This window comes from Manduca sexta, chromosome 11 (genome assembly GCF_014839805.1).
Source record: "Manduca sexta isolate Smith_Timp_Sample1 chromosome 11, JHU_Msex_v1.0, whole genome shotgun sequence".
Taxonomy (NCBI): domain Eukaryota; kingdom Metazoa; phylum Arthropoda; class Insecta; order Lepidoptera; family Sphingidae; genus Manduca; species Manduca sexta.
In genome coordinates this window covers 7,765,835-7,789,378 of record NC_051125.1, presented here as the reverse complement: position 1 = coordinate 7,789,378, position 23,544 = coordinate 7,765,835, and the positions used below count along the sequence as shown (strand labels likewise).

General features: G+C 33.5%; 1 protein-coding gene across 1 annotated transcript in view; it reads left to right on the top strand.

Moving 5' to 3' along the window:
• Nucleotides 1-23,544, top strand: part of LOC115452918 — a 90,387-nt gene that overhangs the window by 17,213 nt on the left and 49,630 nt on the right. The window contains exons 4-5 of the mRNA XM_030181543.2: nt 8,727-8,913; nt 20,408-20,554. Coding sequence (XP_030037403.2) covers nt 8,727-8,913; nt 20,408-20,554 — 334 coding nt within the window. The remainder of the gene's footprint in view (nt 1-8,726; nt 8,914-20,407; nt 20,555-23,544) is intronic.

Here is a 23,544-nt window from a genome sequence, read left to right as displayed (position 1 = left end):
TGAATAAATCTTGATAAATATATTTCTCTTTGCAGTTCTTTTTGCCAATTGTATAGGAAGATCATAGGCACAGTCCACTATCTTTATTCATTTTTTAGCACTTTATATACAAACGTATATCGACTTAATAGCAAAGACATTCTTTGACAATCAACCGAAGAATGATACAGAGATAAATAAGTTAGGTGCATCAAGGTAACTTATTATTTAAAGATACAAATAAACATTAGTATTATTAGTGGTAATAGTTACACTAGTAATCCTAACATTACCACTGTATTGTAGAAAACCAGCATGCAGCAATAACTTCCACCCATTCATCCTGCCCCTGTCTAATAATATCTATTTAAATCACAAATAATATGGTATTTGAAAAAACGAACAATCGAATAACATAACCATACTTCTCAATTTCACCGCACCATTTCGATCTCCATTACAAATGGTGAGAAATTGAATTTCAATGTAAAAGTACCTTAACCTGACAACATCGCTGCATATTATCAAGAAAATTGGGCTCAATGGACTTGTTTCCAGAGCCGTAATAAATATATTTTAAAAAAAATTATCAAGAAAAAACCTATAAAAATTCATTATAGAAAGTTTGAAAGGTTTTCGGCTCGCAGCTCTCGTATGTGCGATAAAGTATATTTACTCCGCTAACAATGTTTGTCTAGACGTATTACAAGCTCGACCGTGTCTACGTTGAATATTTTTACGAAAATCTATAAGGGAGCATTGACTGGGACGTATAGAAGACACAATGGATTATTATTACTTCTTTCTATAGTTGCCGTCTGAATCAGCCTTTAGTGTAAATTTGATGGATTCAGCATTGTAATAATATAGTTATTATTTATATCGTATTACAACTGCGGTTTTATGTTATCGCAACTCAAAAATAGAATGTCTTCAATATCACAGTGTTAGCAAAAATGAAGAGCTATTGTATGCTAAAAGAAATTCACCTCGAGGTACTATGAAACATAGTCGTTGATTGCCATCCAAGTTGCCATCTTACTGAGTAGTAATGTCAGACTAAACTACCAAACAATAAACTTTTTTTTGATCTGGCAACATCGTTTTATCCCGTCTTTGTTGCCAAGTTGCAGCATATGAGCAAAGGTTTGTCTAGACATATTACGAGTCCGGCTTCAGTTTTCCAAGACTTCAGCCAAGCGAGAATTTTTTTATTGCTTTAAATGACGACACGAGCTTGTCTTTCGCCTGATGGTCAGCGCCCCTAAACATTAAAAACACCATCTAACTCTTTGAATTACAAAATATTGTTTGGTATTCCACTTTGCTCGCCATCCTGAGACATAAGATGTTAAGTCTCATTATGTCCAGTAGTTACACTGGCTACAATGTCTTTCAAAATGGAACACAACAGTGACTACATAATGTTGCTTGGCAGAAAATGACATTGCGGTGGTGCCTACACAGGCGGATTCACACATATGACAGAGATGTACCACCAGTGAGATTAAAAATAGCTTATAATTTATGATAATCTAAGGCTTTAACTTTTTGTGAACTAAATTTCATCGATATATATCAATTATGCTTTATGAGCTAAAAATATTTAAACATTAACATATACTTTCACATTTATAGTATAAGCAGGATATAAATAGTATAGCCCGACGAAAACATGCAAATAACAAATCGAGACACAGCAAAACCAACACTACTAAGAAAAATATCCCAAAAAAAAATTAACATAAAACAGCACTCATTCCGAGATGAACAGAAATGAAATTAAGGACACTTGGCAACAAAGCGAAGCAACCGAAATTAATCAAAGCCGAATCACTAAGGAAGCCCGTTACGGAGTTATTACCGGAATGAAAACCAATCAATCACGCGTCCCGCCGCGAAATAAATGCTCAATCACTTGTCCACCTTGTGGTGATCGACCACTGCTTGAGTTAGAATTATAAAATTATTGTTGACTAGAAAAGAGGCAAATTATTATTATAGTTCTGTATTTATGAGCAATTTATATGCAATTTTTACTGGTAAGCAACATGTAACACTGTGATGTGTGTGTGTGTGGCTTTAAAGATCATAGCTAATGTAATAACCAGGCATTATGGGGTTTAATAACTAGCCATACTACAACTTCATAGCGGTACAATAATTAATCAAATAGCATTATGGTAATATGATTGGCTATACCACGTGTCCCACGTACAAATTAGTATATGCCCAAGTTACCACGCGTACTCGACCGATTGAGCACATTAGCCCGCTAAACTATTATGATAATGAACTATGGAATTAGCTTATGAAGTCTATGCGGGGACTAGACTGAAGGCGAATAAGCGCCTACATCTTATTTATTTATTTATTACACTTTATATACAAAGAGTATATCAGTCTAACTCATTTATAAAACATTTAAAATTATATGTATGATTTTTTAATTTTAATTGGAATTTATTAATTAGAGCGCGGCTATGTTTGGTTTGTAAAATACAATATTTGATGAAAGTGCGCGTAAATAAATGCTAATACTATAAAGGCTCATTTTCTCCGAACCACACGCCAAATTAGATAGCAAAATTATACGCAATAATGTACAATAAAACAATATGTGTAATGTGTATATTAATTATTCAACTCAATAATTCAATAATAAAATGTTATATTTAAATTGAATCCCTTTGTTCCGACAAAAATTTCAATTTCTCTATTTTCGGGCACAGTGAATTGAATTCAGAAATACAAAATCAAAATCAACAAAGTTAATAAACCTGTAACGAGTTTCGTTTCCGAGTATTCAAAGGCTTGTCCTGTATGGAAATTTTGAAAAGCTTATTGGTCGAGTCTCTATTCAGATCCGCGTAAATGTCACGATAAAAAAAAATCATGCTCGTTTGCAATATCGCCGTGACGAGCATTCCATGAAAGTTCGTAAATGAATACGTTTTATTGTATGGCACGAATGAAAAATGGATTTCAATTTTAAACTGACGCTTTGTGTACAATGATCTGGGTATTGGAAAATTTTATTATTATAATCGCTTGATATTTATTTATTCATGTAACGGTTTCTCTTATCATAGTGTCGTTGTTAGAGTACAGGTCTATCGCAAAGATATTATATCTCCCGCGTGATTAATGAAACTGCGCACCAAGAAAATATAGAACTACAATATTAATAAAAAATATACCTAATAAAATGCTATGAACATATCAAGATTTCCCAACATTGATACAAAACTTCCAAAAATGTTTACCAACCCTAAAATACAAAGGTCTTCATAAAGTATCAAAACTAGAAGCCGCCGCTCGATTGTAATATAAAACAATTAAGCCAATATTAAGGATCCATAATTTTCTCCCACTCACATTATCTACGATCTAAATGAAAATTTGTCTCCTTGAAATAATGAACTTTCAGCTTTAACGGTCTAACTTGGACGTATCAGAGAGGAAATCTGCTTACAAAGCCCGCCAGGTGTCGAATAAATCTATCGGGCTTCACAGCTCTTGACTTTGAGAAGCCGTTGTATAAACCATTTCTTAGTTCGTTTACGTTTTAGTTTATTGTTAAGACTCGCGAGTTGAGAAGTTCCGCGAAGGTTTACGAATCAGAAAATTGCAAAGTGCTCGTACATTTACTTTGCTTGCGAAGCAACGCTGAACTTATTGATTTGTTTGATTTTGACAAATATTACCTTGTTAACAATGCCATCAAAAATCATAAACGAACTTTAATAACATTACTTACATACTACCGGGAATATAAAACATATTCTTATGAAAATTAAAGCCATAATATTTCTCAACTGGTCTACATGTGTCGATTATCAGAAACTTCACACCACCAATTAGGTTCCTAAAGCTTATGAAAGACAATTAACATCCGATTTTAGAGTAACCGCTATGGTTTATGCCAAAGTATACAATAACAAAAATCATTCATTCATCTTATAATTTCTTAAAAATACATACTCATAACATGCGGTACAATACATTTAATAACGGGTACAAAAAAATTTCTTCAAACTTAATTCGCCAAACTGTACACAAGACGTTACGTTGAGGTATTTCTTATAAAGAGTTCTAAAAGTGTACACAAATTATTATGAAAATCCCCATTTTATAACAACCCGACCTCACTAAGCTAAGAGTTCAAAAGACTGCATTAAATTCCAGGCGCGATAAATAAAGTCAAGCCTTTTATTTATTTTGATTTCTAGTTTCAAAACAGTTAAGCCGTTGAGAATTAAACACCAAATTTTTAGGACTTCGTTTATTATTGATTCTGGTTAATTTATTATTCCCTGATTTATTGATTGTATAATGATAATATTGGAAAATTCGAAATTCCAAAATAAAACTAACGTTCTAATAAAGTTTATATATAGAAATTCGCAGATGTGTGATGTGAATAATATCACACACACACTGGAGTCTGGAGCCTTTTATTCTCGAAGGCGGAAGCACAAATTATGCACCCACTTTCCGCCGTGTGTATTTCGTCCAATGATGTGACAAAGGGCGAGCCTATCGCCATATCGGTTACACATTCCAGACTTCGGGCTGATATTGAGTAAAATCCATTATAATTTTGTCCCACCCGAGGATCAAACCAAGAACCTAAGCACAGCCTCGTACCGTGAGTCCTTTCTCAGTCCGAACTAGATTTCACCTGGATTTTAACTCAAACAATTGGGTTACAAAAAAAAATAAAAATTGTATTATAAAAATTCTGTCAACCGCAGTCAAATGGAATAAGTTAAAACTAAAATTTTTATTAAAATACTTTTTATTTATCGCGGACAATTTTGCTGGACTGTGGACACAAAAGGATGTAGCATAAACATTCCATAGTAAACAACAATACTCAAAGAGGTCTTCAATTCAAAAATATAAAAAAATTATAAACAAGACCTCCACGCAAGCGAAATTAGTAACAAAAGCTATTAAGCACAAAACAGATATAAAGAACTGTTAACGAGACATTCACTTCATTCCCTAAAGCCAATGTCTGCACGCGACTATCAACCTAATGCAGATAAAATTTGACGACTCAGAACACTGCATCAAAGTGGCTTTAAAGTATAAATGCCTTAATGCAGGCACGGGCTTTGATGACTCAGATGCTGCGTCACAGTGACTTTTACATTTAGTAAATTCCTCTTGTGATTTGTCTGCGCTGTCGACATGCAAAAGATTTTCGCGACAGTTAATTTTGTCGCTAGTTTGTGATCGATGACTATCCATATTTTAGATTCCTAGTTCGAAAATAAAAGGTATTCTTTTTTTTAGTAAAGTTATGCTTTATTTCTATAATTTAAGTCCCTATTGGTTAAAATATATAGTAGTACTTGTATGTGTCTATTGTTTTAATTTAAATTAATATGTATGTGTATCATTTTGCAAATTATCCTTTTTTATCACAAATAGTGCATGTTGTGGCTGCCTTAAAAAGGTGTTACTCTTATATTTTATAATATTGTTTTTCTTTTATTTAATGTAAGCAACATTGTAACAAGAAAAAAATGATTACAGGAAATGCTAGAGTATCTTGTCTTACTTCTTACTATCTTACTCATCAATTCTCATCACAGAAATATTATAATTGTGGAAGTTGATAAAAATATTTGGTTATCTGTATGTTTGTTAGAAGTTAATGGAGTAACAACTGATTGAATTTGGATGAAATTAATATATAGTTTAATTTTTATCCCGATAATTTGCTCATATGGAAAATAATATATTTTAAATATACAGCACTTGTGTCGTACCGTATTTTTGGGTTTTACAGAAAACACTTTCGCGCAGGTGAAGCTGCGAGCAACACGTAGGTATATTATTGAAAATCTATAAAACATTAAAGGTAATTTCGTTTTAAAACAGTAATAGTCTATTAATAAAATAAGAGGTAATTGATTGCGCAGTAATGAAGAACACGAAGGACTATATAAAGCAAAATTAAATCGATAAAGCTTATTTTAGGAGGCGCGGAGGACTGGCTTTGGTTGTATAGTGATTTTCCGGTTAAGGTATTTGTGTTTCAATAATATCCGAACGTTCTGCAAAAACAGAATAAGGTTAAAAAATTAAACTGAGAATTAAAATATTTTTCGTTACTATTTTTAGCACGTTATTTTTATCTTATTTACTTTTCTATATAATATTTTATTTTCATTTATAATTTTGAATAATACAGTTGTAAAAACCGCCTATTTCGATGCATTTATGATTAATATGGCACTTAATGCTAACTATACGCTAGGGGCATTATTCTCTATGCCACAGTTTAGTTCGACAATGCGTAACAAACACGTAACGCATTACGTCGCGTTTAATACAAAATAAAATACGTAATATAATTTTACAAATATAACGTAACACGGCCGTGTTAGAAGTTTACACTGACGTAGAGAATAATGCCTCTGGACATCCAGAACTTGTCGATCTTCTTAAATATCTATTTCCGTGACATACTTTAAACATAATTAACATAACCTCGGAATCAATATCCGCTGAAGTCACGAAAAATCCGCATCAAGTACGGCACGGCCCTGAAGCCAACACACCTGCACATATGTTTATTCACTCACTCCTGTCGTAACTTTAGGAAATTGTTTTTGCGCCGCAATTACCTAACCCTGATAAGCGAAAGTATTACGGCTTGTTTATTGAAAATGCCTTATAATAAACACACCTTTACGTCAAAACAATGGGCCTTTGTTCCCATCCTAGATTAATTATTTGCGTGTACAATATTCAGTGTGTATTATAAATTACGATGTAAATTTCCGTTTGGGTATCAAAATACTTCGTCATATTTAAATTCACATACATTTTGGTTATCTGTAAACGTCCCGAGCCTCGTAATATATGTAGCCAAGGACCTGAATTAAACACGAAATACAAAACAATGATAATAATAATAATAAATAATAATATCAGCCCTGTATTATATACTTGCCCACTGCTGAGCACGAGCCTTCTCTACTAGTGAGAGGGATTAGGCCTTAGTCCACCACGCTGGCCTATTGCGGGTTGGTAGACTTCACACACCTTCGAAATTCCTATCGAGAACTTCTCAGATATGCAGAGGTTAAAGTAAACAGCTGAATGCATTTGGATGAAATTTACCACACAGTTGCACCAACTCTTCGAGAATATTTAAACTATTTTTATTCAGAAATAAAAAAATACTTTTATATCGGAAAAATGTTTTTACACGTTCAAAGCCAGCATCAAAAACTGGTAGCCCGTAATACGCGACATTAAGTATTAAAAACATATTACTTACATAGCATTATCTATTGGAATTTCTGTCCTATACCATCTTGTTTTATTTTTAACATAACATTTTATTAAATAAGACCAACATTTTATTCAAATAACGTATATTTTAGAAACGAGGTCACCATTCTAATATACTCGCATTTGTCCCAAAGTTAGTTAAAAGTGAAAACGATTTAATGAGATCCGAAATGCGCTTTGTTCTGAGCTAATAAACAACTTAATAAAACGCCCTTTGTCCGCGAAACTAATCAAATAGGGATTACCAGCCTTGGAATTCTTTGGGCAGCCGAAGTAAAAATAAATTAATAAGATACTGAGTTAAGAATATTAGACTACTATACTGAGCTAACATATATTAGACCAGATGAGTGAAAAGCTTCTTGAACTGATAATAATATAATTCATTCGAATAACTTATTCGTTATTACTAAACGAACAGGTTTTAACGTTAAATATAACGTATTGTAATACACCGGGACTATATTGCGCAAAAATACAATTTTGAGTTCCAAAATAAAATTTTAAGACGTTTAAAAAGCCTTACTGGTAGTTACAGTCCAATATAGTATGTAACGTCCATTTAAGTTTTTTAAACGTCTTAAAATTTTATTTTGGAACCCAAGATTATATTGTTACAACCTATATTGTATTGTAATAAGTATCTAAATAAATAAAAGATACTTTTCCAAAATCTCACGTAAATCATCTTCAATAAATTAGCAATATTTAAATATGAAAGGCAAATGGGCGACACGAAGATAACCGAAACACAGTCGCAATTCCAAAAATAAGCAGACTCCGTTTAGCCGTGACACTGATAGTTTTAGGTCATATAAATATTTGCTAAGCGGCTATCGATTCGGTGTCATGTCATTCTATTCTGTTAGGGCTATTTTGGATATTCCTTTGAATACGATATTTCGTCTTTGTTGATAAAGGAATTATTAAATAGAAAGGCCGGTAACGCAATGATACCACTTGTTTTATAAATGTTTAGGGGTGCTAGTGATTATTTATCATCAGGTGACCAACTTGCTCGTTTGCCCTCTTAAATTTTTTTATGTTTACTTAGGCCAACGACCGTGAGGGGCAAGATTCGAAGACTAGGCATCAAAAATCGGCGTATTTTAATACCAAAGAAAATACTTGAGTTGCCACATAAGGCGATAGACTCATGCTCCATTACAAATATTGTAGTTCTATTTTCGCCTCCGTACAACCATTATTGGTTAAGCTCCATAGAATAGTTCCATAATTGCATATCACAAAGTCTATTATAACTGAGAAACGTATTGAACGTAAGTTAGCGGAGAATTAGACCGGCCCACCTCTACAACCGGTTTACTTTACAGCAACGGATTCCCAAATCATTGCATTTACTACCAACTACTTGGAGGTAAAGTCTTAAGTGGTATCTCAATTTCTAGAATTATTTTATTTACTCACAGAAACGCGCGCGCCGCTTCAAAAACCAGATCCTGTGCGACCTGCACTTCGCGGACGTCGCGCTGATGGAGTGCAGCGACTTTATGCAGCAACTACGCAGTTTCAAACCGCAGTCGCTGGGCTGCGCCGTCGCCAGGCGCAAGTCGTCCACCACGCTCATATTCCCTCTGCCGCCACAAGCTTGTTCAGGTAATTCACTTTTATATAGCACGGCATACTGACTACAACTGGTGGTAAGTCAACCTTCTCCCCCCTCCGAGGTAATTCTTGTGCGCTCGGCCTCGACAGCGTATGTTTGTTTCGAACACTATTTGTTTCGAAAAAATATTGTTTCTATAAAAAAAATAAACGTAAAAGGGCAATAGATTTGGCCTCTTATCACATCATTTGACGAAAATGAACAAGGCGATATGTACGTGTACTAATTACGCCTCTGCTTATACCTTCAGGAATAAGAGAGTGATTTTAGTATCCATATAAATGGTATATACGCTATATGCTATATGTATGAGTTCATTTCTTAATTAACAAAAGGGGTAAAGCAATAACTAAAAAAGCCTCTTCACCTAAGCAAAGATAATAATGTTATAATAAAATACTATTTTTCCCATCGACTATACAACAGAAACCAATTCATGAAATAATTATGTAAAATTAATACCAAAAATCGTCCGCGGGAGTCTACAAAATCTTAACGTACAATAATGTGGAAGGTAAAAGTGGGGAAGTCGATAAAACGTTAATAACATCGTGTCGCGGACTCAAGACGAGGTCCCTTCCCAATTTTCTGGTTAATTGACAAAATTAAACGTGCCAACCATTCGCTACACCTTTTAACCGTACCTAAACCCAGATCAGAATAATTACGTTCAGTTTTACTTTCATTCGAATGAGGATCTTGCGCCAAGTTTCCGCAGAATTAGTGCTCAGTTAACGAGTTTATTCCCGCTGTATTGCCACTTTGATATTACAGATACTCCTTAATCGTAAAGACGAGCTTGTCGGAAAGAGCTCAGAATGTTATTTAATTTCACTTCTATAAAAACGGTTTCAACAGAGATAAAAACTTTTGTAAGCACCACAGACTTTCGTTTTTAAGTCTACTGACGTTTTTAATTTTACTTATCTGAGACTTCATTTTATTGAAATTGATATCAAGTTGTCTTGGTGGCGTAGTTTTACTGCATGCGCGATACGGCAGCGCTCTGAGGTTCTGGGTTCGAATCCCGGGTCGGGCATAGTGATGTTTGCGTTTTTCTGCCGAGTATCAGCCCGGAGTCTGGAATTGGTGCCCGATATGACGATAGGTTTGCCCCCTATCATGTCATGGGACGGAATACACTTGGCGAAATCTTAACCCTACCCTCCTTACCCCTAAATGGTGATGATGGTGATGATAATCGTCATCATCCTTCGTGATATAAAGTTAAATATTTACAATAATGATAGCAGATGAACTCAAAACATAATCTTGTTCCTTCATAAACTAACAAACTCAAGGTAATTAGCTGTATTATTGATCACAACGAAGACCGTCCTGTTGTCTAAATATCACATTATTATAATTGAACAAACCAACACCCGACCATAACATTATAAACAGCACACAAAGTTACATTTCAGTTTATTTGTTGTTATTACAAACTATTAAAAGCTCGGATTTCCCTTATTCAGCGCGCTGTCGAGGGATTCCGGCCCTTGTAGGGATCGGATGACCGGTGCCCAGTCAATAACTGTCGGCTGAAATGGAGTATGCGTGTAACCTGACAACCGTTCCGCTAAAATACATTTCGCCATAACATTTACATATCGACATTGTTGGCAATGGTACAATCACCACCCGTCTCATGACATTTCCTCGGTATTGTCAGTTGAGATTTTGCTATGAATTGAGACGTGATAATTTTTCTCCATCTATTATGATAGTAATAGAATGTCATGTTTACAAATATTGTATATTTGGTAAAAATGAGATTTTTGATGGTGACATTTATAGGGAACATTTCACACTTTTGACAGGTCCGTTTGGAAATCTTTACGAGAGGATTATATTCGCGGGGATTTCGTTTTGCTGGTGGTGAAGACATTTCATAACCAATCGTTGAAGCTACAAAGCCATTTCCTTCAGTAACTTGACCGTTCAACGATAAGATTTCTTCACACAAGAATGCATTTTCAATTTCTTAACAATCAACAATGCTATTAAAAATAACAATAGATATAACACGAGTACAACTATGTAACTGAGTTACTTCATAGGGAAACAAGTCGTAATAACTGGAGTCCATTTTGAATCTCGAACTTGAAATTCATTTAGAGTAGACAATAGAATTCCTTAACAATTAGTATAAGTATACTAATATAGAGGAAAATTTTGTGTTGTTTGTAGGTTTGTAGGGGCTAGTCTCCGGAAATACTCCACTGATTTAGAAGATTCTATCAATAATAGGAAGCTATATTACTCCTAAGTACTATAGGCTTCTTGTCATCTCCAAAAATCTTTTTCACGCGTGCGGAGCCATGGGCAAAAGTTAAGTAGTTGTAATAATACTGAAAACTCAAGTTTTACAACCTAGCTAAAATCGAAAATTATGTGCGTTTGAAACCCCAAACCTTGCATTATAAAAGTAACAGTATACTCTAAATTCTACATTCACTTATACCGAAAACACTTCCTATACAACACGCCCTTTCTGTCAGACTATTCTTGAGTGGGGGTCCCTTTTCGGGGTCAGTGAGTTTATATCCAGTTACTTTGTTAGATGGCTCTCATGTTGTTTGCGTTTTTGAAGCGAGCATAATAGATATTCCGTGGAACTATAACTATTTTGACAAATTAACATTTTAAAACTGGTGTGTTGGAATCGTCGTTATTTCGTCTGCAAAATTACCAAAATCTAATAATATAAGTATTTAAAATATTATCTGATTTTCTGTAAAGGATCTTATCGTCTTAGAAGACTATACAACGATAAAACACATCCATGCACACAAATATCTGAACAATAGAAGAGTATTTTCAAACATATCCAACTTTCTCTCCAATAAGTACGCGGTTTTGGTTATTTATTGCGGCACCGGTGCGTCCATCACAATCGACGAAGGGTTTCGCTGAACGATTCGACAATGACGGTACCCCAGCTTGCCAACCATGAAATGAAATGCAAGGAAACTCAATTTCGTACAGGTCGGATCAAAATTCTGCAGCCCCTACGCAAAGATAAAAACTTTCCTAATAATAAACCACGTTTGTCCGCAAAACCGCCCACAAAGGAAGGGATCGCGAAAACAAGTGCATATAAAATATTTAAGGCTCGTTATTTTCGTGATATACGCTGGTTTTACAGCGTGCGTGGGTATAAAGCTAATGTATTGTCAACACACGTCATACTGAGCTGTCAAAAGAACAGCGCTCGATGGGTTTATGAGACCGTACGTATTTATTCTTGACTGGTGGAATGGGTCTAGTGAGATTGGAGCCGTTTTCGGTGCAAGTTACTTGTATAATAATGTCATGTATTTTCGTTTTTTGCTTGTCATAAATTTAAGCAGAGCACACACTTAGAAGCGGCGATAGCCTAGTTGGGTGTGGAACGGACTGCCGGGACGAATGTCCGCACGTTCAAATCCCAAGGGCACACACCTCTGACTTTTCTAAAATCATGTGTGTATTCTTTGTGAATTTATCGTGTGCTTTAACGGTGAAGGAAAACATCGTGAGGAAACCTGCACATCCGAGAAGTTCTCTATAGGAATTTCGAAGGTGTGTGAAGTCTACCAACCCGCACTAGGCCAGCGTGGTGGACTAAGGCCTAATCCCTCTCAGTAGTAGAGGAGGCCCGTGCTCAGCAGTGGGCAAGTGTATAATACAGGGCTGATATTATTATTATTATATTACACACTTAGATGTATGTCCCGGTTACTCCAAAAGCCTACGTTTGGCAAATATTTCCACCTTCGGGTGACTTGAAAATCCTAAATAGTCTTTAATAAAAATACTTACATCGATTTAGAGCCTTAACTACTTATATTATTGAAATCGAGTTATATTTTATTCTAATGCATTCACTGTCTAAATAAAAAAGGTCCTCAAAATATTACTTTGTTAATTTTTGCATAAATTTTGTGATTTCAACTAAGCGAACGAAAACTTTGAAAATGGCACGAAAATTATCACGTAATTTGTGACTGAACCTTAAAATCTAAATCATCAGCATTTATGTTACTCATAACATTACCTAATATTTTAATTGGCAATAGAATTACTATGATAATAATATTTATACAAAACTATTAAATGAAATATTATAAATTTTTGCAAAATTATTACTTCCGTGTTTCGTACTAACATTTAGTTTATTGCATAAAAGTTGGAAACTCTAACCACGTTCATAATAACATAAATTTAATAAAAGCATCAATTAACTTTACGGTAACGAGTATTATCTAATGCAACAGGGAATTGCTTAAAAAATCATACTTTGTCCGCAGCAGGGCCACCCTCTTATTTATTTAAAGGGTCGGTCGCAGAAATTCGAAATTCAAAGCAAACTGTGTGACAATGTTTTCTACTTTATTTTTAAAAGTGTGGTAAATAAGCATTTCTTATGGATGTTATAGCATTTGTATTTTCAAATTTTTTACTCCTAAACTGTAAATAAATGTGAATTTGTCCCTTCAGTTAAAACTGTTTTAATGCGAGTCGTGCTCCCGCTCTTCCAAGCGTCTTATCACAATACTGTTTTTATTATTAAGATAAATGCAACCGCATGGTCTGTAAAAATTCACACTAAAAATAACAAAGTATAATATTTCATATCGGATTGACGGACACCGTAGGCGTAGTCATAGGATTTATACTCTGAGTACAAATTTTTCAGATCTATGATAAACCTGCATTAATATAAGACTAAAACACTAAGGTAGTGAATAAAAATAGAACTGTTTGTTACTCCCTCCTGTATCGTAAAACCTGTCCGTTTCGCTGTCTGTACCGACGTGGGAGTTGAATAATGTACGTATTTTTTCAATTTACATGTGAACGGACGTGGCGAAAGCCCTAAGGGTGAACTTGGCTGGGTTTGGAACATCGAATGATTTTGTTTTATTGCAATTTTTACTGTCTTCACAGATTCGCATAAATGTTTAAATAAATGTGTATTTTCGTAAGCTATTCCTGGCTAAAACGCAATAAATCCTAACTCTTAACTAAGCGTATTAATTAAAGAATTATGACGCTTTCACCCTAAACTTCAGTAAAAGCAAAATAATTAATATTTATGTTTTATTAGCGAAAACTAGGAAAGGCAAATGAATAATAAAAAGATATACCTACTGTAGTTAATGTTGCCTACAGCAGTGAAGCATGAATGAACCATCTTGAGGAAATCACTATCACGCAATTGACTGGCGTGAAGTGGCAACTTTACCGTTTCGTTTTTTATAATCAGCAAGACTACCAAAAATCAAATATGTTATTCTACAATTCTTATAATTTTCGCCAATAAGCTCATCCAATGATTTTTGCTGCCAACGCACCCAAGCTTCTTCGAACATTCCTTGCATACTCGTTGATAAAATTACCATGAAAGTAGGTTTAGACTGATATTTGCTGACAAAGCACCCAGGATTCTTCAAGCATTCCTTACATACACGTTGATAAAATTACCTTAAAAATAGGTAAAGATACGATCAGAGTCGTTTCCTTACTTTTTGCCATAAAAAATCTCGTTAAGCCTAAACTGGTCCCACCGATAATATAGGTAAGTCGACAAACCGAAGGTGACAGGCTGAAATTGTGTTTGTGCCGGCCATTCTGCGACGATAATATATTTGCGAGCTCCACCGCTCGACGTCACCCGAAACTAAGTGAAATAGGTAGGGGATTTAAAAACGTTACCCTTCGACTTAAGCCTGAGATGATCGATGCTTTGTGTACTGTGAAAGGATGATGGAGGTATCATGTTGGTATTGGCTCATAATTTTGTGAAATATGGGTATTTTGAATTATATATGTTATGTTAATCAGTCCGCCCCGCCTTCGAAACGTCGGGTGAAAAATATAATATAAAAAACCGCAATAAAATCCGTAAATAGTTTTACATTAATGTACTTTTTGTGACTGATTATTGAAATTTAATTGTGACTCGGTTTATATAATTATGATTTATTCGTTTAATTTATGTACTGTAAAAGTCTATATATTTTATGTCTTAGTTGTTTGTAATTTTAGACGGTTTCAGGTTTTCGCACTTGTACAAAAACTTACCACAAAAATAAATACATTTCAATTTAAATTACCTTTTCAATATATCCAATCACAATTCAGATTTCAATTAAATTCTCCACAAATCAAACACTACAATTTCGGCGGAACCTAACCGTAGACCAATATTCACATATGTAACATAAAATTGATATTTAATATCACAGCGCAAACATCAAACAAAATCAACAAACTATGGAATTAAATTTTATAAAATTCACAGCGGATCTGAATGCCGCTCACAAGCCAAAATAAACATTGAAATAATTAAACGTGAGCGTGGAATGATAAAGCACGCAGTTTGGAAAAACTCGTCTGCAACCCCCGTGTAGATTAGGCAAATAATCCTTTGCAGTGTTGGCGGGAATTACACGGGCCTTTTCCCGAGTTTATTTATTCATGCACACAAGTTTCAACTTAAAATGTGTTTACGTAATCAAATATCATTTTGGAAGATGGGATTGTGTTGCCATTTTATTGGTAATTACACGGATCTGCGTTTATTAATTTCTAAGTTTAGACTTGTATAAATGTGATTAATCATTATGTTTCTTTTTCGATAATGTTTACTATGGATTACTGAACATTTTGATGGTAAACTTATATTTTGTCGTATTCATGTGCATGAGTCTACAAAGAGTGAACCCTTTCCGCCCTCAGTGGTCAGCAAACAATTTTCATGATTTTGTAGTAGCTGCATAGGTGACTAAACTGCATTGAGCACTTTTTTGAACAATGATAACCAATGGAATAACAATAATTATCGCTATTGTTAAATCTATAAAAATATAGTTCTCCTTAAAATTTCGTGAAAGGTACATTCAGCCACAAAAGTAGTTGAACAAATTCAAAATTATATAACTTTCTACATATTAAATTCAAACCAAACATTATTTTTATGTATATAACAAATAAAGCCATAAAAGTATATTAGTGAAGAGAAAACGATTGTTGATACGCACATAAAATTTTAAAGGCGATTTTAAAATTTTGAATTTGTGCTTTTACTTTTTTGGCTAACTGCACTTTAACACTTCAAATTCAAAATAATGTATTCGGTATTAAAATTCTTTCTGTGTCCTTATATTTTATACCCATCCTACTGAAAAAACTTAGTAGAATTTCTAAACTACTGAAAAAACGAGTTTCCATATTCCGAACAATTTGTATTCTGAAGAGTTAAGCCGTCGCGTATTCAAGCCCTATTGTGTTGCAATATATCAATTGAATCCCATATCGCACGGGGACACTCCGCCAGAGCAAAGATTATTTGTAGCAATATTTGTTTTAAAATAAACAAGGACAGCACCGCGCACCATTTAAACCGCAAACACTAAAGTAAATTCCCGGACAATTCTTTTAGTTTCGCTGTTGTGGATGCGCTTTGCTGTATTTTCTTAGAATGGATGATGTTTTATTGCTTTATTATGGACAAAGTATGCTCTTGTTTGAAATGATCTTTTTATAGTAATTTTATAAATTACTTTAAATTTAAAAAGAATTGTTAACTACAATTAAAACTTATTTATATGACCTGATATTTCTGTTTTAAGTTCACAGTGTGTCAAAAAAGGTTTTTATTTATGTTTTTGTAATTTTGATGTTAAATCGTAGCGTATACATATAGAAATTGCATTTGATTGATTTTAATGACTTCATTATATAATATGGAGTTTGTGTAATAGAAACTTCTAAATATGTTTAAAAATTTATGTATATAATGTTTTGACTATGTTCCGATTCCAAAGTTCTAAGGTTAATTATATTAGCAAAGAATTATTACCGCCGAAATAATTACAATCATTAGCATTCACTTATTTCAGGGCTTCATTAAAGGCTTCTTAAGCAAGGATTTAAAAAATGTTGTAATGAAAATATTATATTCATCACAACATATTAATTAACATGTCATACGTTAAGTAAATAGGACTCTATTACAGCCTTTTAAAGTCTAGATTTATATAGCATAAATTCTTATCCTAAACTTTCCCATGGAACTTCACAATTATATTGACTCTTTAATCTTTTAGTGGTATTAATAATTTACTAGTTCGTAGCTTAAATCTAATGTGTGGAACCATTAAAACCCTTACTTTATTATTAAAATAGAAAGTACTCTCACAAAGTATTTAGCGTCATTTAAAATTCACGTGCAAGGGAAAAACGAATGGACACAAAAGACTTACTGTTATACATTTTCGCCATGACACAATCGGTAAGAAAAAACTGAAAAGCACATTCCACGTCCTGCACTCACAACACATATCTTTTGTACTCACGTTTTAAATAAAAACCCCTTCGCAGAAACGCAAATTAATACTCCCTTTGTATTTCATGATAAAGACGCAATATATGGGCCATGTTGATTTTTGTTATATAATCTTGCAATACTTTGTGGTCCTACTTTACTTTGATATATTTTATGTGCGTTGAAATTGTCACGGTGATAAAGGCAATTTGCTTGTTATTCAAAATCAGACTAAAAAGATATTAAAATAAAGTTCAATTACGTATGATAAAAATCAACGCATAGACATCCTTTTTAAAGTTAAGGTATTTGAAAAGTAAATTCGTCAAGAAAACTATTTAATTACGACTTCTAGAATTTCATCTTAAATTTTTGTTACAAAATACTTGTTACCTTGTTTTTTACAATGTTATTACAACAAAAAAGACATGTAAATTTTTATAACCTATAAAAATCCATTGTAATTGGGTTTCATTTATTCTTGACTTATGTATTGTTTAACATACTTCTTTACTTGTACTATTTTATTCCATGTTATCCATTGTACATTTCTCTACATTAAGTGTATTTAAGTTATAAAAGAAGAAGAAGAAAGAAATTCAAACACCTAGAGTCCGAGCTTGTTCGGTCCACTCTAAGTATGAACGCCAAGCATATTTGTTACAGTTTGGTGTTCTACCTTACAGTGAATTGAGCCTTGGTCAAACAACGAAATGAAGCGAGAAGAAAGAAACAACACGAAGAAGAAAAGAGAAGAAAGATTAAGAATGTCAGAGAATAACTTTTTATTATAATGTATCATAATTGACATACTATTTTGTTATATATGTAATCCAGACGTGTAATTAGGGTAAGTTTTTATTTATAACTTGATATCTGTTGTGGATCATAATTCGCAATAATGTCTACATCATACGAACAATGTACAGTTTGCAACTAGCCCTTTTTCTGTGCATTGTTCTTATACAAATTCGACTCGATCTATAAATTCAAGACTTAATAAAAAGACACCGAACAATTGGGACTATTTTTGATTGAAAGAAACCAAAAACACAGATCATAGAAGATAAATATTAATAAAATAAAATCAATTTAAAACTATAACTTATAACTCACCATTTGAAGTAATATCAAATTAGAATCCAAATTAAATTCGGTATTATAATTGTGTTTGCGAATTGCGGCATTTTGCGGTTACCGTGACAAAACCAGTTGACTCTCATCACGATCCAACACAAGCTGTCCCGGATTAATTTAGTAAACTGGCATCTGGCTTTTACCATTAATATTTCCGCAGTTATGTAAAAATATAATTCACTTTCACTTTACTTCAGGCTAACATAATTCTAGCTTTTTTAAACAGTAAGATGAATTGTAAACATCAAAATGTCTATTCTCAACACATTTCTATAATGAAACATTCAATGAATAACATCAAAAGATACTTTAGCTGTACTTAGGGTTGTCAACCATACTATCATACATAGTATTGTATTATATATTTTGGTTTGTATACTATACACTGGTGAAGAAATATATGGTACTCAAAAATACTATATTTTCAACACCTCAATCTCATAAAGAAATCCTTCATTTTATAAATATATGAACGCTCTTTTACCTTAATTTTTGAGTGATGGTATAGGTATATCCTAACTTTTAAATTAATTAGTAACAAATAAATATTTGTCTATTTTTTGTTTTATGCCAGAAAATACTATAATTTTTTGAAGTGTACTATATTTTCTATAGCTTGTTTTGACAAATACTATATTTCACCGAATAATTAGTGTCAACCCTAGCTGTACTAAAGACGATCCTTCTGCGGCGGACGGGGTCCATTTTACGCACCTTTGCCGCGTGCGTGGCGGGCCGGCTTTCTAAGTAAATATTTTATTCTGATCTCTCCAACCGGGGCCGGTAATGGCATCACTCCGAACAGATTTCCACGCGAGGATAAGTTCACAAATATTAATAGAAACGGAGGGCTTGCTTTCAAAATTCATGTCGCATGAATATCTAAGTTAAAGATAGTACTGCACATAACTTACGTAAACACTAATGTAACTTCAATGGCCAGAAAAATCTTGCTTTTTTGTGTATAGAATATGCAAGCCGCGTAACATAAATTGTACTAACGTTACATATTTTTAAACTGCTAACGGTTTAATCAGTAGTGTCCCTCAGTGACATTATCTAAAAAACAATTTACTTTAGAGATCTGCCAAAGTGCCGAAATAAAGGTAAACCCTTTTCATTTAACATGAGTCAACGTTTTCAATTAGAGCTTAGTAAAAATCCCTACGAAACCGAACAAGATATTTATCCACGACCCATTGAATCCATCGTAATCCTGCTTGTAATGTCCACAAAAAGGCAGGAGACGCTCACAAAGGTCTTTTGTTGGCACAGATTTCGTCAGAGGTATTCTATAATTAGCTCGAATGCCCACGAATTTCATCTTTTCTTTTGAATGCCGAACCGATTGTTTTCTCAAAGACCATTTGGGTCTCAAGAAAATCTGATTTGAAGCTATTTCTTGAAGATATGGAAAGCAATAATCCTTTTAGGCCTCTTAGGTTTTCGGTTTTCTTGAGATAGAAAATAAAACAGCAAACGCTACACAAAGCCTCGATATCTCTTTCTATGTAATTTCATTTTGTTTTTCTTTTTAGTTTTGATAGGACTGTAAATGTTTATCAAAATAATATCTATAATAGTTACATCGTGCAATAGGAAAATTTTAGAGATCTGACTTCAATTATTTGACTGTATCGTCAGACGTAACAAATAAAACTTTCTACGTAAGACCGCTGACTTTGCCACAGATACTATACATTTATTATAAATTTTTATATGTGTTAGAAAAATGAAATTAAATATATTCATGTGGGCAAAAATTAAATAAGACAAAAAAATAATTATGTGTTAAGTATATATAGTTCAATGTATGCAAAATTTTAACATGGACCTTGTAATTAGAGCGAATAATATATTTATTTACATATATATTTCCTATACATTTATTTTACGATTAGCGAGTAATATATTTATTTACATGTTTATTACCTAAACATTTTTATATATTTAATGATCCCAATATTTCTAGCCGTAGCAAAGAGGAAACGCAATACTTAAAACAGATTACTGGAACAAATTCTCTCTTCCAGATGAATTCTGCGAAGAGTACCCTCACAGTTTGATCCCGACGCCTGGCTACTGGATAGAATGCTCACGACAGAAGATCGCCACGGACACCATTTGGGACGAATCGGAGTCGGAACACGACAGCGGTCCTGACCGAGACAACGCCGACGGTGAGTGTTTAATATTTATAAATAAATATAAATGTAATATCAGCCCTGTATTATATACTGTCTCACTGCTGGCCTAGTGCAGATTAGTAGACTTCACACACCGCTAAAATTCCTATAGAGAATTTCTCAGGTATGCAGGTCACGACTTATTGGTGGTAGGTCTCTCATATGTGAGAGTCCGCCTAGGTAAGTACCACCGCAATTTCTATTTCTGCCGCCAAGCAGCAGTGTATTGTCACTGTTATGTTCCAGTTTGAGGGATATTGTAGCCAGTGTAACTACTAGACATAGTGAGACTTAACATCTCATGTCCCAGGATGACGAGCGCAGTGGAATACACAACAATACTTTGAAATTCAAGGTGTTGGATGGCGTTTCTGATGGATGGTCGTATCGCTTACCATCAGGCGAACGGCGGGCTCGTCTCGACATTCAAAGCAATAATAAAAAATCATTGTTTTCCGTCATCATTAAATTAAATGATAATTCAATAAGCGACGACAGCCTTGTTGAATGTTAAAAATACTGCCGAGACAAATGCCCACAAATTAAAATCTCAAGGATACACACCCCTGACTTTTCTAAAATTAAGTGTGTATTCTTTGTGAATACTAAATTATGGACATTTAAATGCTTGTGCTTGTGGATTCAGTCGTAATTGTTTGCTGTGAATGAGAAGGTTTTGATTTAATTCGAGTAATAGATTTATATATTTTTTTAAATTCCAAGCATATATTATAATCGGGCTTGATATAAGGATGGATTTGCACATATATTCACGTAAATATAGATTTTGGGGGTGATAAAACTACAGTATATATTTTTTTTAATCAGATTCGTTTTATTATGTAGTTTCTCATTGTATTATTAAGACTAAATATATCTATGTATACTAAAACTTCACACAATTTTCTAAGAACTTCAACCCTGTATCATCTCTAACAAAACTCAAATAACACTCCTCTAATATCGACATAATTTTTTTTAGTCTCACGACTTCTCAGAAAATGGGAGCGAACAACGAAATACTTTATAATATCATTATGATATTATATAAAGAGCCGTTCAAGTATTACGATAGCAAAATTTTAGTATTTTTAACCCAGCCCTCGCTCTCCCGTTGCCCTTGTCAGCAAAAGTAAGTAAAGTTTTTATTCCTTGCTTACGTAAGCATAGGTATAACGTTTCCAAAATCTGTTTAATACCTTAATTGTTATTTATTTATAAAGAATATATATTAAATACATATCCAATTCTCCATACTTCACGTCATCAAACATACCCAAAGCACAGTAGCTCCATCCCCCTTTAAAGCTTACGTTGCTTGAACGGCCCCTAACTATGTTTTGATTACCACTGCCATATCAGGAATATTCTATACAGTACCGGCCGCTCCTAAAAGTCACGGGTCATAAGCCTATTAAAAGAGCATCTAAGTACCTGAGCCTACCACAAAGAGTTCTTTATCAACTCGTCCGCAAAGCGAATGAACAGCGCAATTATTTTACCACAGACAAGCGGACTTTGAGAGCAGTTTATTTTTTTTTTGTTCATTTTATATCTACAAAATATTTTGGAATTTTTAAATTGACGTTTAGTATTTTTTGGTAACGTGTTTCGGAAATTTGAAAATTGTCTTTGAAATTAATTGAAATGAAATAATTTATTTGAACCTGTAAAATGTTATACATTATTTAGATTCCGTCAATATTAACTGTATTGCCAGTTCGGATAACAGTTCTCACCAGAGAAGAACGAGCAAGATTTCTGGTGTTGCTCTTTTCAAAATCAGTTTAATGGATAAACTTCAGTACATGACACAGAGAATAAAAATACATTTTTTGTTGTTGTTTAGAGCAGTCCATGTCATTTAATTTATTCATTAGGAATTAGATAACTGTTGCTTCGTAAATAGTAAATATTATAACAACTACTATTGTACTCTAAGGGTCAGGTCCATCAAACGGATTATAATTCAACGGGTTCAAACAAAAACCAAACACTCCAACTTTATTTTATATAATAGTATAGATAATATCTGTTAAATTATCCATTAACAAAATGCTATGTTACGCTAGAAATTCTATACTTACCGAAGAGCCATTGTTGCTGAACAAAAGCTTAAATTAAATTGTGTAACGAGAAACGTTTACAGCAAATGTGTATTACAATACACAAGCGTCATTCACACGCTGATATTAAAATAACAGCTATATTTTTATTGGCGGCCATTAATTCTTAATTCAAATATGTGTGAATGACGTTAAAATATTTAAAAACAACATTTTTTTTTATCTGTGAATACAAAATTAATAATAAACACTCGTATTCACATCGAATATTTATAGATTGCATATTTGATACCCATTTCTAACACGGTTCTATTAATCATGTTTGAGGCTTCTAATTTGGAGTAAAGGGTCCCATTAGTGGTAAACATATGTCTTTAAGGACCCTAAAACCCTAAACACCAGTATATTGAATCGAAGTTACCCCTAGACCGGCTCGTATAAACGCCATAAACTTTGTCGTAAAGGTACCCCTCTTATACATCGTATATGTCTCTTAGGAAGTATTCTATTCGCTCATATTAGACAGGGTAATATAAGATCTATTGCAATATTTAAATCTTAATAAGATATTGAAAACATTAAGTTTTCCTTGACAACGTAGCTATATTGCTGTTCGACTAGATTGCTGAGGTCTCGGGTTCGATTCAGACTAGCAAATACTCTCATAATGTTATTCTATGTAGAAAGAGACAAAACGATTGTGCGGCAAATAACTAAACAGTAAACACTAATTAGCATAATCTCTATGACTATCGGTTGACTATTATATTTTCGTCCGTATTAATTTGACAGCGCGATAGGAACCTTAACTCTACTCGGTATTTCTATCTACGGTACCGCTTTCAAGGTGTCAAAAGTAATTTATGACAGCTGAACCTAGACTGTAGAGCATATCTGCAGCCCGGACTAAAAATACGT